Consider the following 23,944-nt stretch of genomic DNA (forward strand, 5'->3'; position numbering starts at 1 on the left):
GCTGACAGGTGCGCTTTAAGACCAAAAAAATGTCTGCCTCCATAATCACTGCTTTATCTCACATATCTTCAGTTCTGAAAATCTTTAGAAAAAATGTTATACTGTACATATGTGTGTAACTCTATAATCTTCACTTACATTTGTTGCTGATTTTTCATTTAGTGTTTCTTTAAAGGGAAACTAAATTGTTATCTCCATCAGATTTTTAGTTGATGGCATTTTATTGTCGCTGTAAGAAGCATTTGGGGTTGATGGGAAACTTGACTATCGTGTTTTTGAGTGGAATTGCTAACAGGCAATAGGTCAAAATTCTCCCCATGACAAAATAACTTCAGACCTGATAATATACAGTACAGACCAAAAGTTTGGACACACCGTCTCATTTAAAGATTTTTCTGTATTTTCATGACTTTGAAGCTCATCAAGAGAATGCCAAGAGTGTGCAAAGCAGTCATCAAAGCAAAAGGTGGCTACTTTGAAGAACCTAGAATATAAGACATATTTTCAGTTGTTTCACACTTTTTTGTTAAGTATATAATTCCACGTGTTAATTCATAGTTTTGATGCCTTCAGTGTGAATGTACAACTTTCATAGTCATGAAAATACAGAAAAATCTTTAAATGAGAAGATGTGTCCAAACTTTTGGTCTGTACTGTACATTTATACAAGTCTGAACTATAATAGCCTATTAGAGAAAGCATGTCTATGACCAACCAATGGTATAAAAAGTCACATACTGTCACGATTCCACTATCTGAGTGACAGCTCAGTCGCCCTATAGGATCAAGGGTGTGCTGAGCTGTCAGTATTGTGACTGACAGCACAGTTGTTCAATCTGAGACAGGTGCGTGCTGAGCTGTCAGTATTGTGAATGACAGCCCAGATATCCAATCTGGCCGAGCCTGTGTGGTTTCCTCCTCTGCAGAGTTTGGCCATGTTCCCCTATGACTCACAACCAGCACAAGGCAAAGGAGCAGAGCGAAACACATGGTGAGTTAAGCGGCGCTTAGAAGACATGCGAGTGGCCGGTGTAACATTAGAAGATGTGATCAGTGAGGGACTTTTCTCTATGCTCTGACTTTTCTCTCTATTACCTGGCTATTTAGCTGGCTGGCAATGACTAGAATACTGCCTGTTGTAGTCTTGCTCTGTGGTGTGTTTTCTGTGTGTTCTGATTTTCTGATCTTTGTTGCCGGACCTTGGATTTGCCTTTGACTACTCGTTTGTATTACCCCTTTTGCCTTTGACGCACTCTGACCTTAGTTGCCTGACCTTGGACTTTGCCTTTGACTATTTTGTTTGTCTTATCCCTTTTGTCTTTGACATACTCTCCTGGCATTTGACCTCGGACTCCTTGACTTCCCCGCCTCACGGCTTGTCCTTGACAAGTGACTTAGCGTCACACATACTTTTTTGAAAAGAGAATAGTAAAAACAGTTTAAAATACAGTACAATCAATCCACACCATGCAAAGAAAAAGAAGAAAGGGGCAGAGCAGATAGAAACTCCAAAAGGTTAGTATTGTTCCTATATAATATAAATAATAACGTAAATATATAAAAGAAAGAATGAAGTAGATACTTGTGAGTGGAAACAGGGACAAGGAAGTACAAAATATGCAATACGAAATGTCAGCCAGCAGCACAAAAGCTAAGTTTACAATAGAACAATCAGTGAGTTGCCTTCACAAACAATGTTGTGAAAGGGACATACGTAATAATCACACATGTCAGTCACAGTAAAGCAAAGCCACATCACATAATAAAGCACATGTATAATGTTATTATTGTGCAGCAACTCACTTAGGAAAAATAGGTAACACACTAAAAACTGCCACTAACTCTGCTGGTTCCTGTACAGACTAGAGATCCTGACCCCGCAGTCCCTAGTGGTTCCTGCGTGAGTTGAGATAGTCCTAGCAACAGACCAGACAATGGCAGCTTGGACCTATGTTGCCTGAAAGGAAGCGCTTCACAGTCCTCCTAAAGAACTGGAGGGCAGAGCAAAGTGAAAATTACCTACAGAAGGAAAAGTGTGCTGAAATAGAAAGAGATACCAGAGTGAGTAAAACAAACCATGAAAATATAAAATAAAGGATTAAATATGTACGTTAGAAAATATGCCACCTACTTCCTACAAAGAGACAAAAGATAAGTGCAGGGTAAAGTACAAAAACAGTAAAGAGATAAACCCTAGCTGGTCTTTTGCCGACTGGTTTAAACTACAGCAGTATGGCTGGACATCCAAATGAGACTATCACCAGCAGGGGGAAGGATAATAAAGCCGCACCCGAAAGATGATAGGGCCGACAAAGTGAAAACCCTGTTATCCAAAAAGACTGAAGCAAGGATAATAGAAACTAAACACCTGGAGAAGAGGTGTTTCTGTGGTGGCTCGGTGAAAAGAGAAGCTGACCACAAAGCACAGGCTCAAGGGTTTTAACCCAGACGCATTACAGATAGACAGTGCAAGACCATTAGCATAATACCAACCAGAATAAGGGGGGAATCAAAATGTGCAGCCCGTCCAAAGCACGTTTTGCACAAAGTGCTTCTGCAGGGGTAAGTATCAGGAGTGGGTGCATATCATTATATATAGCGACTAACCAATGAGAGCAGAGAACTTACCTTATCAATCTGTCTTGCCACAGAAGTGCATATCCTAAACAGCGTGGATGCAAGTCAGTGTTAACGCTACAAATCAGATGCCGGCTTTGATGACTGGGGGCCTGTCGTGATGCTGTTGTCTGACAAGTCGGGACTAGGGCCATGTTTCATCACTGAGTGGGTGTCATGTGATGCCCGGAGCCCCTCTCAAGGATGGAACAGAGAAATGCTGCAGTCTTTTTGTTTGCACCAGCAGGGGCAACATTTTGTATATTGTATTTTGAACTTTCTTGTCCCTGGTGCCATTCACAATTATCTACCACATTCTTTCATATATATTTACATTATTATTTATATTGTAAAGGAATAGTAGTACTCCTTTGGGGTTTCTGCTCTGCCCCTTTCTTCTTTATCTTTTTTATCTTTACATTTGACTTTATACCATTGGTTGGTTATAGTCGTGTTTTCTCTGAAAGGCTATTACAATACATATGCATGAGACCTATATAAGGGACCGTTTGGTCTATATTGGTGCTACTAAGTCTGAACTATAGCAGCAGCTTTTTTGTTATACGTTACATCTTTATGAGAGTTGTACGTATGGTTTAATTTATCTTTAGGGTTTCTTTTCTGGGATGCCATGCTTTTTCCTTCTTATTGCATACAAATACAATCTAAATACATGCTATCTAAATACATTAGTGAATAATTCAGCTGTTTCTCCTCAATGTGCCAATCAATTTTATAGAAAGACATTTACATACAAATATGTTTTTAGAACATAAGGAAAAAAATCTGTATTAGTATATACAATCTTTAGACAGATGTTTTCCTTGATCCCAGTCTTATAATGTAATATAATGTAAGGTGTAACCACATTTAGAAACAAACATAATTTTTATGGTATTTGATTTTATAAAGCATATTGAAAGCCACCTGCTGCACACTTTTCCAGTTAAAAACACATTTAACATAGATATGTAGGCTTGTGAATAATTTGCTTTATTCATCCTCCATTAGGTTATAAGATTATTTGCATCAGATCCCTTCATCCCTTGACATTAAAGATTTTGCCCTCTCCTGGATCTCCTCATATTGTCATACTACCTCCTAATCCTGCACTCTCTCTGTTGGTGTCCCACAAGGCGCTGTCTTGGGACGGATGCCTATTCTTCTCCAGCTATAGCTTTGGCCTGGGGGAATTTATAAAGTCCCATAGCTTTCAGTATTACCTATATCCTGATGACACTCAAATTTACCTCTCTGGCTCAAATGTCTCCTCTGTGTTGAATCCAGAGTGTCTATCAACTATATCCTCCTTCTCCTCATCATTATTCTTCCCGAACTCAATGAGGACAAAGTCGAACTCATAGGCATTGATTCATTAAAGCTTTAATGCCAGAAAACTAGCATAAAACTAGCTAGTGTAGTCACTGCTAGCTAAAGTGACTACACACAACCACTTTAACTAGCAGTGACTACACTAGCCAGACTTTTGGTTACCTGCCATTGCAGAAACCAGTAACCAGTATCCCCTGATAAGTCCCCCACACGGGGGAGGGAAACACGTAGGGATTATACCCGCATACAGGATGCACTTTCTCTTTGAGTGGGGTACACTAGTTTAGCCTTATACTTGGGGTCTGCCCTTGTTAGGGCAGGAGCAATGCAGAGGCTCGACAGGGGAGCTTAATTTGTTGTGAACACTTCCGTTTTTCCTGTACCCATTGTGGACACTGTTGGCTCCTGATGTACCAGTCTCCTGCATCCTGAGAAATTTCATTTAAGTGATGAGCTCAAACCTTTCATAAGTGATTTTGATAAGTAACTTTTACAGCATCATTTACAAAAAAAAAAGTTCTTCTGCTCCTGGGATTTGAACCCAAAAGCTCCACTCTGTGAGCCTGAAACTTTACCATTCAGCCTTAGGGTCAAGTGATACTGACTGGTAGCTTTTCTTGTCTTATGGGATCAACTATGAAAATACTCAGGGTGACTAAAAGTCATTGTGATTCTGATGTTTGAAGAAAGTCACATATTTGACTCACATATCAAAGTTACACATCATTTGAATTTGGCTTGGAGGAGGTATTTGTGAAAGTCCCAATGAGTTTCAGACAGGTTTGCACTGAAAATCACATAACCAAATAGAGAGCCTAGATTTCTTCAACTGAGTTTATAGCTTAATGGTAAGTGCACTGGCATCTAGACATAGTTTTGCGTTCAAGTCCCATCAACGAACAGTGACTTTTTTTTACTATTATCAGTTGTAAAAGTCATATATCAAAGTCACTTATCAAAGTCACATATCAAAGTCAGATGTCAAAGTCACTTGTCAAAGTCATATATCAAAGTCACTTATCAAAATCAGTTCTCAGACAGGGTATTTAGCCTCAAACTGACATCATTCTGATGTTTGAGTTTGATATCTGATCATGTCGTAAAATGGACACTGTACATATACAGTGGGTACGGAAAATATTCAGACCCCTTTAAATTTTTCACTCTTTGTTTCATTGCAGCCATTTGGTAAATTCTAAACAGTTCATTTTTTTCTCATTCAAGTACACTCTGCACCCCATCGTGACTGAAAAAAACAAATATAGAAATTTTTTCAAATTTATTAAAAAAGAAAAACTAAAATATCACATGGTCAAAAGTATTCAGACCCTTTGCTCAGTATTGAGTAGAAGCACTCTTTTGAGCTAGTACAGCATTGAATCTTCTTGGGAATGATGCAACAAGTTTTTCACACCTGGATTTGGGGATCCTCTGCCATTCTTCCTTGCAGATCCTCTCCAGTTCCGTCAGGTTGGATGGTGAACGTTGGTTGACAGCCATTTTCAGGTCTCTCCAGAGATGCTCAATTGGGTTTAGGTCAGGGATCTGGCTGGGCCAGTCAAGAATGGTCACAGAGTTGTTCTGAAGCCACTCCTTTGTTATTTTAGCTGTGTGCTTAGGGTCATTGTCTTGTTGGAAGGTGAACCTTCGGCCAAGTCAAAGGTCCAGAGCGCTCTGAAAGAGGTTTTCATCCAGGATATCTCTGTACTTGGCCGCATTCATGTTTCCTTCAATTGCAACCAGTCGTCCTGTCCCTGCACCTGAAAAAGAACACCATATCATGATGCTGTCACCACCATGTTTCACTGTTGGGATTGTATTGGGCAGGTGATGAGCAGTGCCTGGTTTTCTCCACACATACCACTTAGAATTGTTAGAACCCTCCTGTTAGTTTTTTCTATTTTGCTGGTCACATGACTTTTTGCCTATTTAATCCAGCTCCGCCCTCCTGGCCTTGCTGGACTTCAGTGTTACATTTACTCTTAAGCTAGCCAGGTGCCTTGTACTTTTCTCTGTAGTTTGCTTGGTCTCTTGACCACTAGTACTTCTGTTTGTTTGTTTGTTTGTCTTTGCTCTGCTACAATTTCTGCTAGGAGGTGTCCAACTATATCCCAGTCCTTAGTTCTTGTAGGGACCCCTTCCTTATATCTATAGGTCTGCGTTCAGACTAGCCGAGGACTAAGGCGGGTCTGTTCACAAGGAACAGGTCCCCCGCTGTATCGTAGGGAATCAGCTTAGTCCTATTGTAGGGACAGTTTTCCTATCTTTCCTTAGTGTTTGTAGCAGTTCATAACAGTAAGTCCAGCCAAAAAATAAAGCACTCTAAGGAAAGAAATCCTGATTTCAGCATGGTGTCGATTCAGGAGTTGGCTCAATGCCTGCAGGGACTGTCTTTGGAGGTGGCCGAGCTCCAGCAACACGTGAGTTGCTGTCCTGGAGCGCATTTTGTCGAACCGAAGGTAGGACTGCCAGATTTTTTTTATGGTAAACGGCAAGATTTTTTTTCCTTTAAAAACGCTTGTTTATTATATTTTCGTTTAAGACCCAGATCCTCGGGGAATGAATCACAGCGCATTGGGTTTATAATGTCACTTTTGCGCAAAGAACCACAGGGATGGGCCTTTTCTCTACAACCTAATGATCCGTGTTTTAGATCTGTGGAAGATTTTTTTTCTGCTATGGGGCTGTTGTATGATGATCCTGATCGAGTCTCATCTGCTGAAACTGAATTAACAAATGAGAGGAGATAAGAAGCCGGATTGATCCTCCGCGCTGGTCCAGAGACACACAAGGATTAATGATGAACCAAAACTTTCTTTATTCCATGGCCTACGCGTTTCGTGGCTGCACTGCCACTTCCTCAGGGCCCTGAGGAAGTGGCAGTGCAGCCAGGAAACGCGTAGGCCATGGAATAAAGAAAGTTTTGGTTCATCATTAATCCTTGTGTGTCTCTGGACCAGCGCGGAGGATCAATCCGGCTTCTTATCTCCTCTCATTTGTTTACTGATCAGCGGGGTCTCCTGCAGCAGCCATCTGACAGGTGCTTCACAGTTGGTTGTGACTCACACAACCTCAGAAGGTGAGTCAGACTGATTGTGGGACCTGGTATTTACTTTTATACAGATAAAGCCCTATGTGCGCTGTCTTTCTTATCTTTTGAAACTGAATTAAGACGTTTGAAGCAGGGATCAGGTGATGTGGAAAATTATTGTACATACTTCAGAAGATGGTCGGCTGAAGTGGAATGGAATGACTCAGCATTAAAATGTTTGTTTCTTGATGGTCTAGGTGAAAGGGTTAAGGATCTGCTGATTGCCTTCCCAAAACCTGGAACCTTGCAGGAGGCAATGCAATTAGCCATACGTGTGGACAGGAGACTGCGTGCTAGGAGTAATGAAGAGAAATCTACTGCTATGGCAGCTCCTAGTTTTCAGAGGGTCTGTTCGGAGGGTGGAGAACCGATGGAGATTGGGGCGATGTCACCCCACTCTCAGGAAAAAGACCGCAGGTTTGCTAAAGGATTGTGTTTTTATTGCGGTAAATCTGACCACTTTATTAAGAACTGTGTGCTTCGTTTGAACAAAGAAAAAAAAAAAAGAGGTCAGTTACGCCCGCATAGCTTGTTTAAACTCAAAAGGAGTATTTCTTTCTGGAAGCACCTCATTCCAGGAGGAGTTGATTGAATTTCGGGTACTTGTGGATTGTGGTTCTACACTCAATGTGATTGATGAGGGTTTTTTGGAAAAATTTAAATTAGAATCCAAACTTTTGTCATCTCCTATTTCTGTGGTTGCTGTTGATGGCTCTCCCTTGAAAGGTATTACTCACAAGGTTTTTGAATTTCCCCTCACCATTAATGGTATCCACCAAGAGAATTTGGATTTGGCGGTATTAAATAATTCGCCTGCAAATGGCTGCAATGAAACAAAGAGTGAAAAATTTAAAGGGGTATGAATGCTTTCCGTACCCACTGTACAGTATGCTGACCATGAGCTATTACTCTATGGAGTGGACTTAGGAGCTGAGCTCAAACCATGCAGCGCAGGTACTGGTTTTGTTACATAAGAGGCACCAGACAGTAAACTCAATTCTCCTTGCTCCGATCACATTGGTTTAACCTCCTGAATGCAGCTGTCAAGTGTAACAACAGCATTTAAAAGTGTGCATTATGGCAACATTCGCTTGTGATGGCTACCGTCATTTCGCTCGACACGATTGTGGGGTGCTAATCAGTTGTCATGACCTATAAAACTGTCCCATTAGTTAACCCCTTTAGTGAGCACCGTAAAAAAAAAAAACAAGGCAAAAAACGATGCTTTATCATCATACTGCCGAACAAAAAGTGAAAGAAACGCGATCAAAAAGACAAATGTAAATAAACATTGTACCACTGAAAATGTCTTGTCCCACAAAAAAAAACAAGCTACCATAGAGCTCCATCAGCCGAAAAATAAGGAAGTTATAGCTCTCAGAACAAAGTGATGCAAAAAAATTTTTTTTTTCTCTAAAATAGTTTTTATTGTGTAAAAGAGCCAAAACATAAAAAAACGATATAAATGTGGTATCGCTGTAATTGTACCGACCCAAAGAAGAAAGCTGCCTTATCAATTTTACCACACGCGGAACGACAATAAAAATCGTCTTTTAATGTGTGACAGCTGCCAAACATAAAAACCCAATATAAATCTGGTATCTCTGTAATCGCACCGACCCGAAGAATAGAGTCGTCTAATGACTTATACTGCACGAGGAACGGCGTAAAAAATAAATAAAGCCAATTCTTCATCTGCTGTTGATTTGTTGATTTGTTCATTCTGCCTCCCAAAGATGGCAGTATGTCTCGGCGCACATTCAGCCTGTGCTCTGCGCTGAGAGGTTACACCGGGGTTTCCGTGTAAATCTCTGAAATACATGATTCAGACGGAACCCCCGACGGAAGATTTCCTGTAATGAGGCAGATAGAGACACTGTGGATACCATCTGGCCTGGTATATGGAGTCTGCAAACTATCCTAGAAAAATCTGAGCACCAGGAGGCAAATAGAGCTCCGTCCATCCCAAGTCTCGCTGTGTGGCTAAGCAGTACTGTACGGCCACATATGGGGTATTTCTATATAATACTGAAATTGTGGGACAAACTTTGGTGCCATTTTTTTACTCATTTTCCCATGTGAAAATGTAAAATCCGGAGCAAAAATAAAATTTTGGTGTTAAAAATGTACTTATTTTTTTTCTTCTCTGCCCAATGGTATAAAATTCTGTGACCCACCTGTGGTGTCAATATGATCATTGTACCCCTAGATGAATTCATTGAGAGGTGTACTTTGTAAAATGCGGTCTCTTTTGGGGGGGGGGGGGGTTCTGCTGTTCTGGCACCTCAGGGACCCTGCCAATAAGACATGGCCCCCTCAAGCCAGTCCTGCAAAATCTGAACTCCATATGGCGCTCCTTCTCTTCTGAGCTTTGCACTGTGCCTCAAAAGTAGTTTTTGACCACATATGGGGTATCTGTATACGCAGGAGAAATTGCACAACAAATTTTGGTGTCCATTTTCTCGTGCTATCCTTGTGAAAATTAATGAATGAATTTGGGGCTAAAACAACATTTTTGTGGGCAATATATATATTTTTTTATTTTCACAGATCAACGTTTTAAAATTCTGTGAAGCACCTTTTTATATTAAAAAAGTCAAATGGCACTCCTTCCCTTCTGAGCCCTGCCATGCGCCCAAACAGTAGTTTTCCCCCACATATTAGGTATCAGCATACTCAGGAGACATTGCTCAACAAATTGTATGGTGAAATTTCTCCTGTTGCCCTAGTAAAATTGCAAAATTTGGGGCTAAAAAAACATTTTTTGGAAAAAATTTGATTTTTTTTATTTTCACGGCTCAACTTTATAAACTTCTGTGAAGCACCTGGGGGTTCAAGGTGCTCACCACACATCTATCTAAGTTCCCTGAGGGGTCTAGGTTCCAGAATGGTGTCACTTGTGGGGGGTTTCCACTGTTTAGGCACATCAGAGGCTCTTTAAATGCGACATGGCGTCCGCTAATTATTCCAGCAAATTTTACATTTGAAAAGTCAAATGAAGCTCCTTCCCTTGCGAGCCCTGCTGTGTGCCCAAACAGTAGTTTTCCCCCACGTATGGAGTATCGGCTTGCTCAGGAACAATTGAACAACAAATTTTTGGGTCCATTTACTCCTGTTACCATTGTGAAAGTAAAAAAATTTGGGTCTAAAGTAACATTTTTGTGAAAAAAGTTAAATGTTTATTTTTCCTTCCGCATTCCATTAATTCCTATGAAACACCTGAATGGTTAATAAACTTCCTGAATGTGGTTTTGAGCTCTTGAGTTTTTAGAATTGTGTCACTTTTGGGTATTTTCTGTCATATAGACCCCTCAAGGTCACTTCAAATGTGATGTGGTCCCTAAAAAATGATTTTGTAAATTTTGTTGAAAAATGAGAAAACGCTGGTCAACTTTTAACCCTTATAACTTCCTTAAAAAACAAAATTATGTTTCAAAAATTGTGTTGATATAAAGTAGACATGTGGGAAATATTATTTATGAACTATTTTGTGTGACACAACTCTCTCATTTAAGGGCATAAAAATTAAATGTTTGAAAATTGCAACATTTTCACCAAATTTCCATTTTTTTCGCAAATAAACGTAAATCAAATCGAAATAATTTTACCACTATAATAAAGTACAAAATGTCACGAAAAAACAATCTCAGAATCAGGGGGATCCGTTGAAGTGTTCCAGAGTTATTATCTCATAAAGTGACAGTGGTCAAAATTGTAAAATTTGGCCTGGTCATGAAGGTGCAAACAGGCTTGGGGGGATGAAGGGGTTAAGAGCGCTTATAGCACCAGAAATGCATCCGCTTTTTTAATTTATGCTTGGTCTCCTCTGTTTTAATGGACTAAAAATAAAATTTCTTTGACATTACTGCATGGATGTGGTAAATTCCCTCCTTTTCTTTGTATCTTCCGCTGTGCCTCACCAGCAAGATTTGGCACCCACCGGTCCACACTTCTCAGCTACTCATCTGATCAGCTAGCATGGTGAGCTCATTCCTGTCCTTGTTCAGTTCTGTAAATACTGAGCTCTGTACCACTGATTGGTAGCTTTCTGTATACACTGTGCATAGGCAAAAATCTGCCAATTAGTGGTGGGGGCAGGGTTATGGAGAGCTCATGAATATGGAGGACTACGTGGCAGCAGATTTAGTCGTTTTTTAGTGATAATCTGTTGATAAAACTGTGCTTTTATCAAAACTACAGCAAGCAGCCCAGTAAGTGATACATCGCTGGAATCTGTCTCTACTTTCACTGATGTCTTATGGCCTCTCTGTTCAGCATGGGTTTGTTTATCTTCCCTAGCAATGCCTGCTCTGGTCTTGTCATAACTGGTTAATTATTCATTGTGGGCAATTGGTGCTAAACTCTAGCAGATATTTCCTATATATTCAGTTCTGGCTAGGGAGATCACGCGTGCTGGTCATGTGTGCAATATATTTTAAGTGCAATATTTTAAAGTGCTTTCAGTTATACATAGCAGTTGGACAGGGCAGGATACAGGCAAGGTGCACAAACATGCTTCTTGGTCAGTTGTACTGCATTATGTACAGTGGAGAAAAAAGTATTTAGTCAGCCACCAATTGTGCTCCCAAAGTTCTCCATTCTCCAGATCTAAACACTATAGAAAACCTTTGGAGGGAGTTGAAAGTCCGTGTTGTCCAGCGACAGCCCCAAAACATCACTGCTCTAGAGAAGATCTGCATGGAGGAATGAGCCAACATACCAGCAACAGTGTGTGCCAACCTTGTGAAGACTTACAGAAAATGTTTGACCGCTGTCATTGCCAACAAAGGATATAGAACAAAGTATTGAGATGAACTTTTGTAATTGACCAAATACTTATTTTCCACCAAAATTTGAAAAAAAATTCTTTCCAAATCAGACAATATGATTTTCTGGATTTGTTTTCTCATTTTGTCTCTCATAGTTGAGGTCTACCTATGATGTCAATTACAGGCCTCTCTCATCTTTTTAAGTGGGAAAACTTGCACAATTGGTGGCTGACTAAATACTTTTTTCTGCACTGTATTGGTCATATCACTCTGCTTTTTATGTTTTAACTTCTGCTTTCTCACAACTCTCCCGCCCTTTAATACATTCTGTGCATTCTCTCCACACCAATCCCTCCCTTCTCCCCTCTCCCACGTATAACTCTGAGGCTCTACACTGTGTTCCAAATTATTATGCAAATAATATTTTCTCAGATTTTCCCAAATTACCTATATGAATTGCAGTCATTGTAATTTTCCAGTCCAATAACTATTAGAGTACAATTGAAAGGTTTTTGTACAAACTGCCTATGATAACAGTATATTTTTAAAAAAATAAAAAACTCAAACTGCACTCAAAATGCATGTTCCAAATTATTATGCACAGCAGAGTTTTCAACCTTTTCATTTTAATAAAGAACAAAAAATGGTCATTTTTGAAATTATAAGCATTAGCAGGTTATTACAAACTGAAATCAAACAGTTTTCAACTCAAAACTTTATTCTATGTGATGTTACATTTGCACATAGGACCGCTTGTTCGAAAGGAGCTTCTGAACTCTCTCGTCCATTGAATTTGTCAGGTTTTGGATGGTTTCTGCTTCCAATTGTTTTGCATGAGGACAGAATACCCTCCCAGAGCTGTTGCTTAGATGTGAACTGCCTCCCGCCATCATAGACACTCCTTTTGATGATGCTCCAGAGGTTCTCAATGGGGTTGAGGTCAGGGGAGCATGGGTGCCACACCATAAGTTTGTCCCCTTTTATGCCCATAGCAGCCAGAGATGCAGATGTGTTATGTGCAGCATGAGACGGGGCATTATCATGCATGAAATGATCTCGATGGTCCAGATGGATGGAGTGGAGGATGGCTGGTTGATGGACACCCCATGCAAACACGGCTACGGCGCTAACAAGGAGGAGGTGGAGTAATGTTTTGGGCTGGAATCATGGGGAGAGAGATTGTCGGCCCTTTTAGGATCCCTGAAGGGGTAAAGATGAACTCCATAATGTATGTTGAGTTTCTCAAACAGCACTTCCTTCCATGGTTCAAGAAGAAGAACCGTGCATTCCGCAGCAAGATCATTTCATGCATGATAATGCCCCGTCTCATGCTGCACATAACACATCTGCATCTCTGGCTGCTATGGGCATAAAAGGGGACAAACTTATGGTGTGGCACCCATGCTCCCCTGACCTCAACCCCATTGAGAACCTCTGGAGCATCATCAAAAGGAGTGTCTATGATGGCGGGAGGCAGTTCACATCTAAGCAACAGCTCTGGGAGGGTATTCTGTACTCATGCAAAACAATTGGAAGCAGAAACCATCCAAAACCTGACAAATTCAATGGACGAGAGAGTTCAGAAGCTCCTTTCGAACAAGCGGTCCTATGTGCAAATGTAACATCACCTAGAATAAAGTTTTGAGTTGAAAACTGTTTGATTTCAGTTTGTAATAACCTGCTAATGCTTATAATTTAAAAAATGACCATTTTTTTGTTCTTTATTAAAATGAAAAGGTTGAAAACTCTGCTGTGCATAATAATTTGGAACATGCATTTTGAGTGCAGTTTGAGTTTTTTATTTTTTAAAAAATATACTGTTACCATAGGCAGTTTGTACAAAAACCTTTCAATTGTACTCTAATAGTTATTTGACTGGAAAATTACAATGACTGCAATTCATATAGGTAATTTGGGAAAATCTGAGAAAATATTATTTGCATAATAATTTGGAACACAGTGTATTGACATTACTCACCCACTCCAAACCATCCACTACCACCATACATCACTCAAAACGTTCATACAAATCATTGCACCGCCTGCACTTTCTCTTTTTTCTCCTTCTACTAGTTACTGGCGACATCTCCCCCAACCCTGGGCCACCCACCACTACTATACATAACTCTCTTCCAGCTGTACATAGAAACCCTGCCAATCTTATTAACATTCAGTGCATGCCTTCTCCTATTGCTTTTCATTGTGCCCTGTGGAACGCACGGTCAGTGTGTAACAAACTAACTTACATTCACAATTTTTTCCTCTCTAATTCCATTAACCTTCTGGCTCTTACAGAAACCTGGATCCAGTAGTTAGACACCACTGCCGCTGCTGCTCTCTCGTTTGGTGGGCTGAAATTTTCACATACCGCCAGGCCTGAGAACAGACAAGGTGGAGGTGTTGGCTTGCTCCTTTCATCACAATGTACTTTCCAGGTCATCCCCCGATTCCCTCACTCATGTTTCCTTCCATTGAAGTCCACACCGTCAGACTCTTAAAACCCTTCTCACTGCAAGTGGCAGTTTTGTATTTCCCTCCAGGCTCCTCCCGCCAGTTCCTGGATTACTTTGTCACCTGGCTTCCTCACTTTCTATCCTGTGACATCCCCACCCTCATCATGGGAGAGTTTAATATCTCCATTGATGATCCCTTATCCCAATATGCCTCTCATCTACTTTCTCTAACCTTCTCATTCGGCCTCTCACAGTTTACTAACTCTCCAACGCATGAAAATGGGAATACTCTGGACTTGGTGTTCCCCCATCTCTGCTCATTGCATGACTTTACTAACTCCCCTCTCCTGTTCTCGGACCACAACCTTCTTTCCTTCTCTGTCAAGAACTGTCTCCTCAACTGGGACACCCCCACTTACCACACTTATAGGAATACACGTACCATTAATACCCAGCAGCTTATGGACAATCTACATACATCTTTAGCCCCCATCTCCTCCCTCTCCTGTCCAGACTTAGCATTGTCACACTACAATAATACACTACAGAGTGCCCTTGATGAAGCAGCACCTTCTACACGCAAAAAGACCCAACACAGACAATGGCAGCCCTGGCACATGCTGAAAACACGTTGCTCAAAGTGTGATGAGCGTTCGTGGAGAAAATCTCTTTTAGCAGAGGATTTCATCCACCATAAGTTCATGCTCAAAACCTATAACTCTGCCCTTCATCTGGCCAAACAATCCTCACTTACTCTTGACACCTGTGTCTTAAGAACATCTCCAGAATTCAACCTTTTCTCACCTTTGAAATTGCTTAAACTCTTACTGTCACTCTTATTCATTCTCGCTTGGACTACTGCAACTCTCTTCTGATCAGTCTCCCTCTTACCAAACTTTTTCCTCTCCAATCCGTCCTGAATGCGGGAGCCAGGGTTGTATTTCTGTCCAGCCGCTTCACCGACACCTCCATCTTGTGCCAGTCATTACACTGGTTACCCATTTGCTACAGGGTCCAATATAAACTCATTGCTCCCATCCACAGCTTTCCACAGTTCTGCACTGCCTTATGTCTCCTCTCTCATCTCTGTATATCGCCCTACAGGTGAAGCATAACTCTAGGTACATAAGCAGCTAAAATTAACATGTTTCTGTTACTTACAATATACAGACAAAATAGTGACAGGACAGTAGTACCAATCATCCTGCTGGGAAATTTAAAACATGGGTCCCATGTATATATATTCTCTTCAAACCAGCTTTTCTGTTTTCTGAAATAAAGATATCACTTAAAATAAAATCATTGGGTTAAGTAGATTATAATTGTATATCAAAACCTTTTTATATACATTTCTTTACAGTTTATATTTCGATTGAGGCTCGAGAATGAGCTCTCCTGGCATGAGCTTTTAGTTCCTGCATTTCCTATGAAGCAACAATACTGAAGCATCACATAGAACTCCAATTTCATTCCTCTTGTATTATGGTGTGCCCCTTCACACTCAAATCAGTGCTGAAAGTGGCAGACTCTATCGCACACATGTCAAACTCTGGCCCATGGGCCAAGTTTGGCCCTCAATACCCCCACCGCTCCCCCATTATACTGTATGATAGACTATCTTGGCCATTATACTGTATGAAGAACAATGTCGGGCCCAATATTCTGTATGGAGGACTATATGAGGCCCATTATTCTGTATGGAGGACTATGTGGGGCCCATTCTTCTGTATAGAGGACTATGTGGGGATAACAGTTGGGGATCATACTGTGTTGAGGCCACCATACTTTGCTGTGGTGGTACAGTAGGGTCATCATACCGTGCATGTGGAGGGAATTGTGGAGGAATTCACTGTAGGGGTATCATATTGTGTTTAGGGGGGAACTTTTGTTGGCATCATACTTTATTATCTGTATTATTATTATTATTCAAGTTTTTTTATCCTTTGTTATTACAAATTTAAATTAGGCCATTGTGCCATAAGCTTTTTACTGTTCTTACATAACATATTATATTATTCCAGTATGCCCCATTTGTGATTATGTGTTTATTTTATTCTAAAATTTATTAATTAAAATGTACTTTGTTCGTGTTTGTTTCCATATGAAAAGGTTCAAAGTTATATTTGATGAGACATTTTTTTAGTATATGTTAAGGTTGGCCCGCGACTTTGTCCAAGTGTTTTTATTTTGGCCCCCTCTGTATTTCTCTGTATTTCAGTTTAACATCCCTGCTCTATAGGGACATTCACTTTGACAAAACGGCAGATATTGCCTATGTGTCTATTTATTCATAGGGAAAATATAATGTTCACGAATATTTTTTATACAATGTAATTACATATTTGTTTAGTATTGTATTTTAAGTAATACTGATAATAATAATTATCCATAATAATAGATAATGTAACATATAATGAATGAAACTTACAGTATAGGTTTTTGGAAGAGTCTCTTGACATGTCCAGCCTGATGGATTGGTAAGAAACATTTTTCATCCTAATAAGAAGAACCAAATTATAAAATATATTTTGTATACGAGAAAGCTGATTAAAAAATATAACTTTCACAATTATCAAAAGGAATTTACAAAATTAATTAATTAATCATTCTTTCGGCTTCATTGGTAGAATTGGCTATAGAGAGTCAGCACTGTACTTACATTTCGAATGTCAGCTCCCATGTATATTCTGATATATTTGATAAATATATGTACAAAACGCCCCATCAGGAAGACTAAACAAAACACTGATGGCCATTCAAAAATAACTTTTTCAAAATTGCCAAGGGTCTGTAAAACAAATAAATTTCATATAAATAAAAGATTTCTCATAGCTATTGTCATACTTATGCATAGTATATAGCACAAACATGTATACAATTAATAGATATACTTTTTTATCAAAAATGAATTTAGGCATGGGCAACAAATATTCTATTATATGTTAACCTAGCTGGGACTGCAAAAATAGAGTTCAAGCAATATTAACCCCATTCTGACGTAGGGCGTAATAATACGTATCTGTGCCCTGGGCCTTATTGACCAGGTACATATTATTATGCCTTGGTGATCGCGCCCGCACAGCCGGTACTGTGTGCCAGGAGCCATCCCGCACCGCTCCCGGCACATTAACCCCCGAGATGCTGCAATTAAAGTCAATAGCAGCATTTCCAGGGCATGCAGAGGTAAGAGCGCCCCTCTTACCTTGTATCGGAGACCTCGCGCTGTGTACACGGGGTCCCGATCGTTGCCATGGTGACATCTGGGTCACCAGGCATCAGGAAGTTAGATAGATTGTGCGCAGTGCACGATCTATCTAACTTGTGCCAGTGCAGAGCTGACAGCTTGCATAGCTCAGGGATGCTGCTGCTTCTCTATGCTATGCTATGCAAGCGATCAGCCTGCAAAAAATGAAAGTCCCATAGTGGGGCAAAGTATAAAAGTGAAAAAAGTGTCAGAAAGTGAAAAAAAAATGTTTTAAAAAATATTAAAAAAATATACAGTGCTGGCCAAAAGTATTGGCACCCCTGCAATTCTGTCAGATAATACTCAGTTTCTTCCTGAAAATGATTGCAATCACAAATTCTTTGGTATTATTCTCTTCATTTAATTTGTCTTCAATGAAAAAAACACAAAAAGAATTGTCCTAAAGCCAAATTGGATATAATTCCACACCAAACCTAAAAAAGGGGGTGGACAAAAGTATTGGCACCCTTTGAAAAATCACGTGATGCTTCTCTAATTCGTGTAATTAACAGCACCTGTAACTTACCTGTGGCACCTAGCAGGTGTTGGCAATAACTAAATCACACTTGCAGCCAGTTAACATGGATTAAAGTTGACTCAACCTCTGTCCTGTGTCCTTGTGCGTACCACATTGAGCATGGAGAAAAGAAAGAAGACCAAAGAACTGTCTGAGGACTTGAGAAACCAAATTGTGAGGAAGCATGAGCAATCTCAAGGCTACAAGTCCATCTCCAAAGACCTGAATGTTCCTGTGTCTTCCGTGCACAGTGTCATCAAGAAGTTTAAAGCCCATGGCACTGTGGCTAACCTCCCTAGATGTGGACGGAAAAGAAAAATTGACAAGAGATTTCAACGCAAGATTGTGCGGATGGTGGATAAAGAACCTCGACTAACATCCAAACAAGTTCAAGCTGCCCTGCAGTCCGAGGGTACAACAGTGTCAACCCGTACTATCCATCGACGTCTGAATGAAAAGGGACTGTATGGTAGGATACCCAGGAAGACCCCACTTCTTACCCCGAGACATAAAAAAGCCAGGCTGGAGTTTGCCAAAACTTACCTGAGAAAGCCTAAAACGTTTTGGAAGAATGTTCTCTGGTCAGATGAGACAAAAGTAGAGCTTTTTGGCAAAAAGCATCAACATAGAGTGTACAGGAAAAAAAAAAGAGTCATTCAAAGAAAAGAACACGGTCCCTACAGTCAAACATGGCGGAGGTTCCCATATGTTTTGGGGTTGCTTTGCTGCCTCTGGCACTGGACTGCTTGACCGTGTGCATGGCATTATGAAGTCTGAAGACTACCAACAAATTTTGCAGCATAATGTAGGGCCCAGTGTGAGAAAGCTGGGTCTCCCTCAGAGGTCATGGGTCTTCCAGCAGGACAATGACCCAAAACACACTTCCAAAAGCACTATAAAATGGTTTTAGAGAAAGCACTGGAGACTTCTAAGGTGGCCAGCAATGAGTCCAGACCTAAATCCCATAGAACACCTGTGGAGAGATCTCAAAATGGCAGTTTGGAGAAGGCACCCTTCAAATATCAGGGACCTGGAGCAGTTTGCCAAAGAAGAATGGTCTACAATTCCAGCAGAGCATTGTAAGAAACTCATTGATGGTTACTGGAAGCGGTTGTTCGCAGTTATTTTGGATAAAGGTTGTGCAACCAAGTATTGGGCTGAGGGTGCCAATACTTTTGTCTGGCCCTTTTTTGGAGTCTTGTGTGAAATGATCAATGATTTGATTTTTGCTTCACTCTCTTTTGTGTTTTTTCCTTGCAAGCAAATTAAATGAAGAGAATAATACCAAAGAATTTGTGATTGCAATCATTTTCAGGAAGAAACTGAGTATTATCTGACAGAATTGCAGGGGTGCCAATACGTTTGGCCAGCACTGTATATATACTGTATACTGTACCCATAAATATTATTATAAAAAAAAAACAACAACAAAAAAATAACAGTACACATATTTGGTATTGCCGTGTCCGGAACGACCTGACCTATAAAACTGTCTCACTAGTTAACCCCTTTAGTGAACACGGTAAAAAAAAAAAGCTAAGCAAAAACGGACTAATGACAACTTATTCAATATGATAACCTAATGTTATCAAATTCTGTGTCGTACCTCTGGGTTCAAAATGTTCATTATACCCTTTGATAAAATCTTTAAGGGGTCTAGTTTCCAAAATGGGATCAGTTGTGGGCGGTTTCCACTGTTTAGGCGCATCAGGGGCTCTCCAAACGCGACATGGCGTTTATTCAATTATTCAAGCAAATTTTACCTTCAAAAAGTCAAATGGCGCTCCTTCCTTTCCTAACCCTGCCGTGTGCCCAAACAGTGGTTTTCCCCCACATATGGGTTATCGGCTTACTCAGGAGAAATAGCACAACAAATGGTATGGTGCACTTTCTCCTGTTACCCTTATGAAAATGCAAAATTGGGGGCTGAAAAACATTTTTGTGGGAAAAATGTGAAAAATTTATTTTTACAGCTCAATGTTATAAACTTCTGTGAAGCACCTGGGGGATCAAGCTGCTCACCACACATCTAGATAAGTTCCCTGAGGGGTCTAGTTTCCAAAATGGTGTCACTTGTGGGGGGTTTCCACTGTTTAGGCACATCAGGGGCTCCCCAAACGCGACATGGCGTCCGCTAATTATTCAAGCAAATTTTACATTCAAAAAGTGAAATGGCGCACCTTCCCTTCTGAGCCCTGCCGTGCACCCAAACAGTGGTTTTCCCCCACATATGAGGTATTGGCGTGCTCAGGAAAAATTTAACAACAAATTTCGTGGTCTATTTTTTCCTGTTGCCCTTGCAAAAATATAGAAATTTGGGTCTAAATTAACATTTTTGTGAAAAAAAGTTAAATATTCATTGTTTTCTTCCACATTTCAAAAATTCCCGTGAAGCACTTGAAGGGTTAATAAACTTCTTGAATGTGGTTTTAAGCACCTTGAGGGGTGCAGTTTTTAGAATGGTGTCACTTTTGGGTATTTTCTGTCATAAAGGCCCCTCAAAGTCACTTCAAATATGATGTGGTCCCTAAAAAATGATTTTGTAAATTTTGTTAGAAAAATGAGAAATCGCTGGTCAACTTTTAACCCTTATAACTTTCTAATAAACAAAAAATTTGGTTCTAAAATTATGCTGATGTAAAGTAGACATGTGGGAAATGTTATTTATTAACTATTTTGTGTGACATATCTCTCTGATTTAAGGGCATGAAAATTAAAAGTTTGAAAATTGCAAGATTTTCAAAATTTTCACCAAATTTCCGATTTTTTCACAAAGTAACGCAAGTGATATCGAAGAAATGTTATCACTATCATGAAGTATAGTATGTCACGAAAAACAATTCTCAGAATCAGGGGGATCTGTTGAAGCGTTCCAGAGTAATTACCTCATAAAGTGACAGTGGTCAGAATTGCAAAAATTGGCCTGATCATTAACGTGCAAACCACCCTCGGGGGTAAAGGGGTTAATAAATGCAAGGTAAAGCAATGTACAATGATTATATTCATGCAATTATAATAGTGAACTACCTATGTGAATGTATGTGCATATTTTACTTCCACCAAACATCCATATCATAAATATACTATTTAATTCACATTTATTGATTTTTTTACTTCTAATTTCTTATGGTTGATAACTAACAAACGAAGTAGCACTCTGCAATGCTAAGTATGTGAACACGAAATATGTGACATTTGAATAGCATTACTGCTCTAGAAAATAGAAATAAATGAGAAATCTTAGAGCATAAATTGGCCAATTCATGTGTACCTGGTAGCCATGTTAAGGCGTTTCTCGTTATAACAGGACCCTGCCAATGTGAACTGTTCTCTAAGGGAAAAAAGTCTGCCTGTATATGAGAAAGCAAGATCCTGCTGCAATTAAAACCGCCTGTGGCCTAGAGGCTCAGTCAATGACTATATACTGTATATATAAACAGAAAAACCTGTGGAAGTGCCGGTCAGTTTTTTCTGTTCTTATGGTTGATGTTCTTCTACTGTATTCACTTACTGATTTCGAATCTAAAATATATTAAGTGAATTTCTGCACTTCATGGCAGGAGTATAGTTATAGAGGTCATAGAGTTAGTAATGTCATCCAGGTCTCTGTGCCCAAAGGTGCCCCTCTAACATATAGGAATTATAAATGGCACATGGTAGAATGGGATCCTGTTATAAATTTTGCATTGGGGTGCAGAAGTTGCATGTCATGTCTCTAACTTTAAATGTGTCTTCTATAGCCTCAGATTTCAACTAGGAATATATAAATACAGTATGTATTGTGCCTCGGTCTAGGTGACCTCTGGAAAATGTAAATAAATCACATATAAAGGAAAAGATAGACAGAAACGGTCCATTTAAACCGGCTGATCGGCGGCACTAAACGACCACCAATTGGTAAACATTTACAAGGCAGACTGACTGCCTCTAGGTGTGACTTCAGGCAAAGGAGTCGACAGTCAAGCCAGAGGAGGTAGTGCTGGGCTAAGAATAGAGCTGGAGTGGTAGAGGCTTCAGATCTATAAATAGTTCTTCAGCCTCTTTTGCATATCAATTGAAACTCTGATTTCTCAGTAATCAATAATGGGGTGACAGTATCCCTTTAAGGGAGAATGGAGAAGGATCTGCCTTACTACTTAAACCTATTTGAATTAATTAAATGCAGATGATTTAAAGAGGTTTTCTGGGATTTCTCAAAAGTTGGCCAGGAGTAGGGAGTCTTCTAAAATAAAAAAAACATTACTCACCCTCTCCAGCGACACTGATTCGCTCGACGGTCACACACTGTTCATGCAAACTAAAATGCTGTGTACTCAATATTTGACTGCAGTGGTGATCTCATTTGATGGAACTAGCAGTCAGTACCAGAGGGGGGGACTTTAGCTGCAGCAGATTTGAGTGGTTTATGTTGGTTATTTGTTAATTTGATAACATTCCCTTAATATTGACAACCTTTGAAAAATTGTAGAAACCTCCCATAATACAGTCAAGTTTTTGCACAACCAGACCAACTGGGTCTAAGGCCCCATTGCTATAGTGATGGAGAATAATCAAAGATACATCAAGTTATCATTTTATTCAGCTTCCTATGACCTATGTACATGCCAACATAGATGGCTTAGCAGGGTTGGTCCTACTGACGGATTCCCTTTAACACTGATCAAACACTGATGAAAATCTGATCCAGCACACTGATGAAAATAGATCTGTCTTTTCATGTACGAGAAAAAAAAATATGGACATGTGATTGGGGGTTTATGCTCCTGTGTAGAGCCACGTTACAGCCATCTGAATGTAGGCTACACCTTACTTGCCGGAATTACAATAATTTACCACCCATCTGTATATTCACAAAATAGCCCTAAAAACCAAGTCTGTACACCTTGTTAGACTGCACAAAATGAGATTCGTGAAGGATTAAAAAAGATTGCCATTGTAAAAATACAAGATATTGATGATACCCAAGTCATTTGGTATTATGTTCTATGGACATATCATTTGTGCTAAACAGGTTCCATTATCTATTATTTTAACTTTTGTTTATTTGTTAGTACGTATAGAAAATGCATGGAATTTTGTACTGTTCTCATACTGTCACAGGTTTACCACAACGGAGAGGATCCAGAAGACTGATTCCTTCTACTCCTGCACTCATTAGAAGCCTTTCACCTTCATATTAAACAGTGCAGATTTCTTTTAGCAGTGCAGGGGTTAATCTGTTTAGCTATTAGCTCCTGGAAGCTTTTCTGCCTTAACTCTGGGAGCTGTTCAGTGTTAGCCACTCCCCTCACCTATATATTCTGGGCTCTGGCAAGCAGTCATTACTGCATAGTTAGGAGTTTGGTGGTTTGTTGTTGTTTGAGTAGGCATTTGGTGGATTTAGCTAAGACTGTTGCATGGTTTTGGTTGTGTGTTAATCCTCTCCATCTCCTACTTTGGTTTTTCCCCATCCTCAATTCCCCGGTGTTATCCTCTGTTATTTGTGTGCATATATTTGTATGATTGGTATTTTCCTTTATCCATTTTGTATTACCTTGTTAGTTTGGTTGGTGTATTGTGATACACTACTACTCCCCTCTTTCCTGGGTGGTGGAAGAGAACAGACTGAGGGCGGATTGAAGAGCTCAGACAAGGTACGTGGCCCCGGCTTCTTCACCTTCAGAAGTAATCCGGGGAACAGGGACAGGGAAGGAGCCCCTGGTACTGGGATACCGGACAACAGAGTCGTGACACATACATGTTGGATCATTCAGGATAAAATAACACGTGTAATCGCATAGGGGCAGATATATCAAGGTGATGCTGCAAAATTTGGACTAGGTCTAAAACTCTTATTTTAGGGTTGGAGTAACTTTGGGCATCAGTAATATTACATGATGTGAGATGTGAGGGAGTTTTCATTCTAGTGATCATAATACATTT

At 39.9% G+C, this 23,944-nt stretch overlaps 1 protein-coding gene across 2 annotated transcripts in view; it reads right to left on the bottom strand.

The window, feature by feature from the left end:
- The window catches only part of LOC141208644 (stimulated by retinoic acid gene 6 protein-like), a 198,403-nt gene that overhangs the window by 86,724 nt on the left and 87,735 nt on the right, over positions 1 to 23,944 (bottom strand). For both annotated transcript variants that reach the window (XM_073664586.1, XM_073664577.1), the window contains 3 exons: positions 16,921 to 17,049; positions 16,690 to 16,757; positions 15,423 to 15,531 (listed from right to left, as the gene is read on the bottom strand). In XM_073664586.1, the coding sequence (XP_073520687.1) occupies positions 15,423 to 15,531; positions 16,690 to 16,757; positions 16,921 to 17,049 (306 nt within the window). The remainder of the gene's footprint in view (positions 1 to 15,422; positions 15,532 to 16,689; positions 16,758 to 16,920; positions 17,050 to 23,944) is intronic.

Source organism: Phyllobates terribilis, unplaced genomic scaffold, assembly GCF_046119375.1.
Source record: "Phyllobates terribilis strain yellow unplaced genomic scaffold, ASM4611937v1 Scaffold_1__5_contigs__length_1240528914, whole genome shotgun sequence".
NCBI lineage: Eukaryota > Metazoa > Chordata > Amphibia > Anura > Dendrobatidae > Phyllobates > Phyllobates terribilis.